The sequence below is a fragment of the Mesitornis unicolor genome, unplaced genomic scaffold, assembly GCF_000695765.1.
Source record: "Mesitornis unicolor isolate BGI_N332 unplaced genomic scaffold, ASM69576v1 scaffold21623, whole genome shotgun sequence".
Classification (NCBI taxonomy): Eukaryota; Metazoa; Chordata; class Aves; order Mesitornithiformes; family Mesitornithidae; genus Mesitornis; species Mesitornis unicolor.
In genome coordinates this window covers 1-10330 of record NW_010175594.1, presented here as the reverse complement: position 1 = coordinate 10330, position 10330 = coordinate 1, and the positions used below count along the sequence as shown (strand labels likewise).

The 10330-nt window shown below is 48.8% G+C and overlaps 1 protein-coding gene across 1 annotated transcript; it reads right to left on the bottom strand.

The window, feature by feature from the left end:
- Positions 1-317: 317 nt before the first annotated feature.
- On the bottom strand, positions 318-10324 carry AP5Z1 (adaptor-related protein complex 5, zeta 1 subunit). The gene is made up of 16 exons (XM_010181448.1): positions 10191-10324; positions 9581-9767; positions 7266-7410; positions 6634-6746; positions 5980-6142; positions 5425-5565; positions 5294-5331; positions 5052-5214; positions 4628-4806; positions 3978-4120; positions 2798-2947; positions 2449-2560; positions 1960-2057; positions 1562-1694; positions 1168-1382; positions 318-854 (listed from the first exon to the last, which is right to left on the bottom strand). The coding sequence occupies exons 2-16, from the start codon at positions 9695-9697 to the stop codon at positions 584-586; spliced, it is 2181 nt and encodes a 726-aa protein (XP_010179750.1). The 5' UTR covers positions 9698-9767; positions 10191-10324; the 3' UTR covers positions 318-583.
- Positions 10325-10330: the final 6 nt, after the last annotated feature.

The following is a 10330-nucleotide window of genomic DNA, read 5'->3' as shown; positions in this document are numbered from 1 at the left end:
CTCTAAGCTCCCATCTGGCAGCTGTCTCTTGGATCTCAACATGTTCACTCTGATGGGAAGAGAGAAGAGCAGTGAGGGCTCACAGCAGACTTAATGGAGTCACTTCTGCTTTCTCCACCTCACACAGGCCTTTGCTTGGCTGATTTGCTGCAAGCAGAGGCAATAAAAGCAGCACAGGCATAGATAGTCTGGGTGTACTGAGGGCAAAGGGGAAGGAGAGACAAGGCAGAGGAAGGGAGGGAAGAAGTGGTATGTCTGAACGGGGCACAGTGTGCTGGCTGGGTATTAATGCATGCACTCACCTTCCTGCCCATTCACACAAATCCACTGGGATTTTCAATGCATACTGGCCAGGGAGAGATAAGACAAGCTTAGGAGATAGAAAAGCAACAGGCACTAGGAGACAGAAATACAAACAGCCTCAGACCAGAAGAGCTGCCTCAGCTCATCTTATTCCTGTTTTCCGTTTCATTCACAACCATTTGTTCCTCATTTCCAGTTCAGAGCAGGGTCTCAGCCGTAAGCGTCAGCAGCATCTGATGAGTTACAGCAGAGCCTGGAGCCTTTCAGAAACCTCACGTCCTCACCCTGGCATGAACCCAGGAGCTGGCTCCAGGAGCCGGGTGACTATCCTCAAGGCAAAAGGGAGGGAGGCATTCACCTCTCTCTGAAACCGTGTGCTGGCCACGTCTACAGGCGGCGTGGACACAAACTGAGCCACGTTTGGCATTTTCAGTAGGTTCATGAGCTCAGTTGCCCGGATCAGGATCTCCTCAAGGTCCTCCTCACAGTAAACAGAGGTGACAGCAGGGTTCTGCACAAATGTCCTCATCTTGGACAGGAACATGGACACTCTGCAGGAGAGAAGGACATGGACATCAGCTGGCAGGGCCTCTGCACACAGCAAAGTCAGTATTTAAGCCTGTGTACTCCAAAAGACCCTGTTGTAAATGAACACCAGATGTTACCCACCCCCTCCTCCTGATGCAGAGAGCAGACAAATCCCACTTCCCCAAACTGTGCACCTCCACTGCTCGTTTCCTCTGTACAGTTTCAGGTTCTAGTCAGTTGCCAAGCTTGATTATTTAACACTAGCAAACATCTGTGTTTGGAGCCATGGGACCTGCATGTTTCAGCCCTTTGCCTTTCCCCGCCACCACTCCTTACCTGGGGATCAAGTCCTGGCTGCGGGTGGCCAACTTGGTCAAGGTGGCCATAAGGACACTGATGGCACGGGGTGCATAGCTGGGGGTGCTGGCCAGAGGTCGGAGCTGGGTGATTTCAAATAGCACGGTCTCTAGAGCCTCAAAGAACCGGTTGATCTGCTCCACAGTGCAGCGCTTGTCATAGGACACAGACATGTACTCTCCAACAGCCCAGACCTGAAGCAAAGGCAGATGTGTTCAGGGCAAGCAGAAAGGAAGGAGATCAAATAATTTTTAGGGAATAGCAAATCTGATTAGCTAATGCTAGGACAGAGGAGAGAAGGAAAGGGAAGGTGATCAATAGATTGCACCACAGATGGAGCAACCTGGGGCAGAAGCAGGCAAACGCTGCTTACCATGTGGGTGAAAATGGCCTCCTTGTTCTGGATGTTGCTGACTGTTCCCAAGAAGTCCAGAATCTCCGTGGGCAGTTCCACGATGAGCGCAGGGTGCAGCTTGCAGAGCATCACCAGCTGTGAGCTCAGCACTCTGGACGAGAGAGATGGGCAGAGCTCAGACCACGGGCAAGGTGATCATCACCAAACCAAGGAGGTGTGGGCAGCAGCACCCAGCCATTGGCACAGCAAGGTGTTTTTATCAGGGCTGAAGGTGCAGCTCCCATTTTGCACCCTCCAAAGCTGAGTCACAGAAGGGACTGGGCCACAGCTGAACAGACTCCTGAGCTGCCCTGGGATGCCAGGCTGCAGCCAGCAGAAGCTCTGGGAGTTTGGTTGGGCCTCCTGTCCCATCTCACCTGTACACGTCATCTTTAAATGCTGGGATCTCATAGAGCTGGTCGCTCCTCTGCAGCAGCAGCACCACCAGCTGGTTCATCAGCGGCCCATCTGCAAACTGAAAATCAGCACTTCCCTCAGCAACACCAAGTGACTTCCAGCAGCCAAAACCCAAACTAATCGGCCAGAGAGGACTAGGCTGGCACAGAAACAGTCTGACCCAGCAGTGGGAGAGCAGTGCACAAAGCAGGTACCAGGCACTCATTCTACTCTTGCCTACCTCTTTTGTAGCTGGCTGAGAACAGTGTGAAAATTGACACTGCACCACAGAGCTTTTCTGCTTCTCCAGATGAAGTAGCCAGCTCAGTACTAGACCGTCCTGCCTTCCCTTCATGCACCCCTCTGTTGAAACTGCAGTGTCTTAACATTTTTGCTTCTACAACTGCTCTTCAAATAACAGGAGATCCCCACAGCACGACTGAGAGCCAAACTCCCCCAATAGGACCTACCTCTGCCACCACTCTGAAAAAGAGCTCCAGTAAGACAGGGACAGTCTCCGCACATTGCACGACCCTTGGGCTGCTGGCCAGGGATCCCAGCAGCTGCCGAAGTGGAATCAGCCTGTGGGCAACAAAAAAAGTTACTATTGAAGGCTTGTTCCCAACTCCTCTCCTGGCTGCTCTTCCCTATTCTCCGCACAAGGCCTCTGAGTGCTCAACAAAGCTAACACAGGGAACATCCAATCCACCTCACTCCAGCTGAGAGCAGCTATGTCTTTCCCAGCAATGCCAGTGCTGCCTCCCAGTGCTGGATGGCTGGACCAAACTGCTGTGGCAGTTTGCTGCAGCAACTTCCTACCTCTCTGGGGCATCCTCAGGGGTAGACTTGGTGCGGAGGAGATACTGGAACATGCTCTTGTAGAGGGGATGGTGAAAGGCTTCCAGACAGGTGGCCGGCTTCACAGCTGGGTTGCTGGCAGCCCTCTCGGAGGTAGGAAGAGCAGTTGACCTAGCAGAGGCACACATTGTATGTGCTGCATTATAAGAATGGGCCAGGGCATAGCTGGAGTCCTGAACAACAGAATAACTCCCTTTCCACTGAAACAGGGACAGCAAGTTGGTGTAATCCAGGCCCTCTGGAAGCCAGAGGACCAGGATGACAGAAATGATGAGCTCAGATCCCCTGGTCTCAGGCAACAGTGCCAGAATTGCTTCTGTATCACTTCTAGGAAAGGGGAAAATGGCTCTCTGTAACCCTCCATCACTGAAGCCCACCAACATCAATTTAGACCAGATGTTAGGAAGAAATTCTTTACTCTGAGGGTGGTGAGACACTGGCACAGGTTGCCCAGGGAAGTTGTGGACGCCCTGGAAGTGTTCAAGGCCAGGTTGGATGGGGCTTTGAGCAGCCTGGGCTGGTGGAGGTGTCCCTGCTCATGGCAGGGGTTGGACTGGGGGAGCTTTAAGATCCCTTCCAACCCAAACCATTCTATGATTCTATGATCCTGTAACTCCCTTTTCTAAGCACTCCAAAAAAAGCTGCTTATGTCAGGGAAGACAAGGAAGAGCAGAGATACAGCAGTGAGAGGCAGTCCCAGTCCTATCCCATATTCCTGGAGACTCACAGTTTCCAGTGACCTCAGGAAGGAACTTCTGTATGACTCCAGGAGAAAAAAGCCAGAAAAGAAGGGTCAGAGCAGGGACAGAAAACCAGGTAGCCCACACCTCTGTGTTGAGGTGGTGTCTCATGGCAGACACCTCAGCATGTGGCAAGTTTGGAGCTGGATATAGAGAGGGGAACCGTAACAGCAACCTGAGCCCCAAAGACAGTTCAGTACTGCACTGTCACCTTCTCTTCCTATGCACAGCACATTAGTAGGAAAACTGGGCTGACATGTGCAGCTTTGTGTTAACCTGACTGTAGCAGATGCCTCTCACTGTATGACAGCAGCAGCCAGAGGGCAGCTGGCGCTCAGAGAAGCATATAGTAGGCTATGGTCACTGTCAAGACCCTGATTAGCAAGAGAAAGTAGTGTTACCTCAGCTGGATATCCAGAGCTGCTGTCAAACAGGGCAAGTCGAGCAGCAAATGGAAAATCTCAATGGCTGTGCTTGTATCCAGCAGAAATGGGAGAAGGTCCACAAACTCAGAGATAAGGGGTGGGCTGTTCCATGCCAGGAACTGCAAGGAACAAGCACAAACTGCTGCACTATCCCTGCTACTCCACCACATCCAGATGATTCTCACACTGTGACCAAAAGGGACGGGGAAGGGAAAGTCACTTATGAAAAGCAAAATCAGAGGAGTCTGAGGGTTTAGGCAAAACCTGGGAGGCTGCTGGCAGCTGAACACAGGCATCTGGCAGCTGGTTCAGTGGTTGCCAAGCTGCAACTTACTAAGTTTTTCCAGAAACAAAGTGCTGTGTTCACTGCACTTCCCAACCCACTGGCAGTAATGCTAATGCAGACTCTCCCCTACCAGCAGTGCTAATCACACCCAGAACCCTCTTCAAACACACCTGCTTTTTAACAGTCCTTCTTGCCCATCCTTCTTGCCTATGCTGTCCCTAGCACTGCCATGGAAGGATATGGAGGGCTCTGGGGTGCACTGAAAGGCAAACAGAAGGTTCTGCGGCACAGAAAGGGATGTGCTGCAGGCTCTCTCCTGTGCTGCTCCAGCAAGCTGTACCTTGAAGAGATTTGGGAAGCTCTGCCTGAATATGCTGGAGGTCTCAGTGAAGAGCTGGGTGTTGTCTTTGCAGAACTGGACAAATTCAAAGGCCAGGGATGGGTTGTGGAAGAGCTGAGCCGGGATATCAGTGAATAAATGTTTGTAGATTGCATCGGAGTCCACAGCTGCCATTTTGCCTGGGAGGACACAGCACATTGCTGAACACAGCCCACCCAGCAGCCCTGCCAACAGGGACTCCAGGGGCTAAGCTAAATCTGGGTTATATTTTTCTAAAGAGCACAGGACAGCCCAGCTCCTGGGTGCCCTGAAGTGGGATCACTCATCCCAGAGTACAGCCAATGCTGAACTACCAATGTCAGGACAAAAGGCTGTGCTGACAGTATGGAGACCACAGAGGAGGGGGTGACAGCTGATGACTTACCATGGTGCAGGAAGAACTGGGCAATGGGCAGCAGTGCCCTGGCATAAGTGGCATCCCCACTGATTCTGCTGTGCAGGATCTTCAGGAAGGAAGCTGCGCGGTGAACGTAGGAGGACTCCTGTTTGCAGATGATGTCCATGATTGTCACCGCCTCAGTGAGACACTGCAGGAGAACAGAGAGTCAGATTAGAGTGAGGGAAGCCACAGGTCCCAGAGCTTCAGCCCCACCTCTGTGTACTTACAGCTTTCTGCAGGTCTCCATCATCTTTCCTCAGGGGTCCTGCCAGAGAAAGAAGCCCAAGTTAAACTTTGAGGCAGTGAACCAGAAACATTTTCAAGAATGCTACCAAGGGGGGTTCAAGGCAAGACTCACGCCGGTTGCTCTGCTCAATAAGCCGCTGGCAGTACTCAAAGGCTTTCTCCCGCAGACGGTCCTTTGGGGGAAGCTGGCGACTAGATCTGGATGTAGTTGAGATCATGGACATAACGGACCTGCTCATTCCTGATTTGCCATCTACAGAATAAAAGTTATCACGTATCAGCTCACATCATGGGCAGCGTCACTCACACAGCCGCCCAGCAACAGCAAGGGAGCTGTCTGTTGGGAAGAAGGGAGTGTTACAAAACACTAAGGAGATGCTGTCTCCCACCACCAGGCCTTTTTCTCAGGGATCCACAGGGCTTTGCCTGAAACCAGAGGACCCACTGAATGAATAATTCCTCATGGAAGGGCCAGTAAGGATCAGTCAGGAGGTTTTGTGATATTCCTCCCTGAAGTTTCCCTGCTTCTATCTAGTTCAAGAGCTCTGAACTCTTGCCCATATTCTTGCCACTTGCTAGGTTGCTGATGCAGTCACCTAATCTTCTCAGAACACACACTCCTCTTGGGGGTACAACCCACACTGGCCTGCAGCCCTTCAGATCATACCTGGGGTCTTCAAGCCCTTGCCCCCGTAGCACAGCAGCCAATTTCGCAGCATGGAGAAGGCTTGCACGTTGAGCCACTGGTCCTGTGTGTAGTACTGAGCCACCGAGAGCACTGTGAAGAAGTCTGTGGAAATGGCACCATCCATCTCTGTGACAGGACTGGGCTGTGAGAAAAGATGCAGCAGGTCAGATCCCCAGGGAGAGGCTACGTGAGAAGGCAAGGAAAACTCCTGAGCTCATGCAGACAAGTAGCCCTCATTTATATGTACTATGGGGCCTGCAGGGGGGCAGTTATCCAGAGAGAGAAAGGTCTACTGTGTCGGATCCTATTCCTCACCTGAAGCACTCCAAACTTTCCTCCTCTCTGACACAGGCCTCATTTGCAATCAGCTTTTACTCCAAGGTACATAGTCACTAAAAGACTCTCCCCTCAAAACTACTTCAAGGATTAAAGCTCTGGTTTTACAGCAGAACTTCTAAATCTTGGAGCTGTAACCCTCCTGCTTTGCTTTCCTATGTGTCTTGATCACATACCCAAAGAACAGCAGCCCTTTAGGTCACCACTTCCCAAAAAAAGCTGATTCTGGGAATGTGAAACAGCAGGCACTGACTGAAAAATGCCCCTGTGAGAAGACTATGGCAACTCAGCACTCACCTGTTTGGTCCTGGGACTGGAGAAGAAGCCTCCAGAGGGTTGAGCAACTCCTTGCTGCACACTTGCATACCTCAGCCAGTCAGTCATCTTTTTACTGACCACATTGGTCTGCTCTGTACAAGGAAATCACAGAGTCAATGCTCGACCAGGCAGAGAAGCAGCCTCTGCGACACAGCCCTGCTATCCCTCAGTTGCTGCACTTTTCCTCCAGCCTAGAAAACTGTGTGTCTGATCCAGCAGTCAGCAAAGAAATGGGTACCCCAAAGCGGTACTGCCCTGTCCTCCTCACACTACTTCAGTTCATCCACTTCTGTCTCTTGCTTTGCTTGATGCTCTTCAGGACAGCTACAATTTCACACTCCGACTGCATCTGGAGACCTTAGCTAGGGTACACGCTACTGTGATACAAATCCATACAGTACTGAGACTCTGGCCCCCAGAAAGGCCCAAGGCAGCTGAAGGCCCAGTCCCATTTTTGAGTGGTGGAATGTATCTTGCCAATAAGTTCACTTTCCCTGTGGCAGAGATATCACTTTTAACAGCAGTTTCCAAGCCCTACTCCTAGCCAGAGCCTTCTGATCACTATAGAGCTCACAGCCAAATGATAACCTCAGGCCCTCCTATATATTTACCTTCAGTTAGAGATTCTGGTGAAAGACTGATGACATTTGACAAGACAGGAAGAAGGTACCGAGCACTCTGACCCTCAGGCAGCTTTCCTCCAAGTACTTCTACAATACGCTGCCCCACAGCAGAAACTTCAGCCTTCTTATTTCCCTTAAAAATAAAGCACAAGTAAGGCTAGGCAGATAATCTTCTACTAGTGCTAGAGACCGATACCATATAAACTCTTTTATCAGGCATCAATATCAAAGATAAAAAGAACCCACACCACAGGGTATTTTACCACATTTTACAGAGAAAATCTGTGAATCCCAGGAGGGGAGAGTCCTTTGATGGAATGATATGCCTTTAAAAGCATATTTTGCTTTGATGGTCATCCATAAACCTGTGATGTCCACAGGTTTGTGGACAACCATCACCTAAAGTAGAAATTAACAACTGCAGTGGATGCCTTCAAATTAAACACTACAATCCACCAATTCTAGAGCAGAGAGTGCCAGCACTGACTACCCCCATGTGGTCAGTTTGCTAACTCAATTGTTAAATTTGAAATTTATGAACAGAAAATGGACTGCTTTAATATGTTCTAGGAATCTCTGGTTAGTCCATATCTTCACAATGTGGAAAACAAAGCAGCTTCCTCTTTCGGAGGCTGTTATAGCAGTGGCTGTCAAACCTTTCTGTCCAAGACAACTTTGTTAAAGATGACAGCTGAACCCAGACTTTTGATAGGTTTTCTTTCCCTGTGAATGTCATCATGCCAATAAAAAGTGGAGCCTCTCTGCTGCTCAGGGTTTTGGACAGGTGGCTGCTGAAGGCAGTGAACAAACACTGATCTCTGGCACTCCCTATCTAATATTCAGTTTTGTATCAGGTCATTCGAAGCAATTAGGAAACTAAAGTTGAGGTTCCAGTGAGGAATTTCACATGGGAACCTCACCCATGATGGGGGCTACTTTCAGCAGTTCTCTCGTGAAGAGATGAGGATAAATTAACCAAAGCAACATACAGACAAAGATGTTGAAGGTTCTGGGACCTGTGAAGTAAAGGAAAATGGAAGAGACAACCCTGCTTCTGCCACAGACACACTGCTGTAGCTCACTGCAAATGATGGGGCTGCTTATGTGTGTTGCTGACACGTTCCTTGTTGCTTAGAGGAAAACCTGACTGAACTCAAACCAACTGAAAGTTTCCAGCTCCTAATGCAACACCAGAGGTTGTGTTTTCTCAAAAGTCAAAAGCTTTACAAAAAGAACATCGGCTTTGCAGAGCACAGGGGGGCAAAGAGAAGGCAGATGATTTCCACCCAAAGCGGTGACAAATGAAAATATGCTTTTAAAGGTTCTGCTGAAGTGTGGCTTCATGAGTGAGGCTGCTGCTCTCTGTACCACACTGAAATGGCTAAAATATGACAAGTTTTAGTAACATCAAAAAGTGATGAAAATATCTTCATGGTTTTAGTTGTAATCTAACAAAAATTAACACATAGGGTATGTTTTTGCACTGTAGAACTACAAGACAGTCTCAAGGCTGGATATGGGAGAGAGGCGCTTTGTGAGGAAGCACATAAGTAATACATCACTGTGTTCTGCTTCTCTGTTTTCATTTCCTCTAGCTAAGTAAGACTCAGAGGAGTAATCAGAAGTGCATGAGGCATTTCTGAGCGCACAGTGCAACTCAGAATAAGAAGTTTCAGAAGGGTTCAGGAAGATATTTTATCTTTAATAGGCACAATAACAGTAAAGGAAGTAGAAACGAAAGAAAGTTTCCAGCTTATTCTCCAGAGAGCAGTCAATGCAGGCTGCACGCAAAACAGGAAAGTCCTCATGTTTTCTTCTCCATGGAGAATCTAGATTTTTGAAATGCCATCTACATTTATAGCCCTATGTGTTTTATAGGTTCTATGTATATTTTTCTACACTTGAACATGAAAGCCAGCACCATAAAAAGCAGTAGTAATAAATTAGTCAAATCTTTTACTCTACAGGTTCAAGCAGCTCTGTGTTGAAGTCTCTTACAGCAGCTCACACTAAAATGTTGGTTTTGCTTCCAGATAGTTACAAGCTTGCTTCAGGTCCTCAGTCTCTACACCACACAATTTTTAATCAGTCTTTGTCATCAAGTACTAAACACAAAAAAGTTACTGATTTTTCTTACACAAAGCAGAACAATTAGGTTCCTTAAACAAACATGGAAATGTTTCTGCTTTTTTCCTAGATACTTTCACGTGATTCTCATTCTCCTTGAGCTCACCAAACAGAGAACAACCAGAAAGCAAATCTACATCAACAAGGGAAGTTTTCTGACTTGACAAGTCACTTACCTGAGCCAAAAGGACAGAGGATACCAGGCTCAAGAGCTTTGTATCTTGAATCTCACGGCAGGAGAGGATCAGGTCCTTGCAAGGCGACATCTCTCTCAGGATGGCAGCACACAACATCTGAACCTGCTCAGGGCACTTGGATGAACACAGCACTGTCTGCAACAGCTCCACAAACTTGCCATCTAGCCTGCAAGAGTCACAGTACAGCATCACTGCAAGGCAAGAAGCAATTCAGGGATTTATTTCCTGCATTTTCTTGGTCTTGGGATGATCTCCCTTGGACAGCAACCCTGACTAACGCTATTTTATCATCTTCACTTCTGAATGTGGTTCTTTAGCGCAGCTCAAAGAGCGCTGAGTGACACAAACGCTTGTTATCCTTGCTGCAAAAGGAAGCAGGCACCTTCTGCTTAGCAATGAGGAGAAAAAGGCAAAGAGGGGCTTTACATTTATATAAAACTCAGTGTTTTCAAAACAGGGCGGTTTTTAAAAGCACTAAGCTACCCCTCAACCCCCCCTCTTTTTGGTTGTTGTTTTGTTTTGGGGTTTTTTTTTCAAGAAAGTAACGCTTTGCTTCTTGTAAACATCAGGGAGACACAAGGCCACTCACTTGCGGGGGTACTTGGTGGCGGCGACGGTGAGGTGCAGCCTCTGGAGGCAGTCCACGGCCTCGGGGCCTGGCTCCGGGCCCTGCAGGAGGGCGGCGACGCGGGACGCGAATCTCCGCAGCTCCTCCTCCTGGATCTCCCT

What these genes read in the sequence shown, in the direction of transcription:
- AP5Z1 (XM_010181448.1), bottom strand. Translation starts at nt 9,697, where the DNA reads ATGTTGTGTGCTGCCATCCTGAGAGAGATGTCGCCTTGCAAGGACCTG. An exon ending in ACCAGAATCTCTAACTGAAG is followed by an intron (nt 6,747 to 7,265) that starts GTAAATATATAG and finishes TTCCTTGTACAG; the next exon opens with AGCAGACCAATGTGGTCAGT. An exon ending in CCTGAGGATGCCCCAGAGAG is followed by an intron (nt 2,561 to 2,797) that starts GTAGGAAGTTGC and finishes TGTTGCCCACAG; the next exon opens with GCTGATTCCACTTCGGCAGC.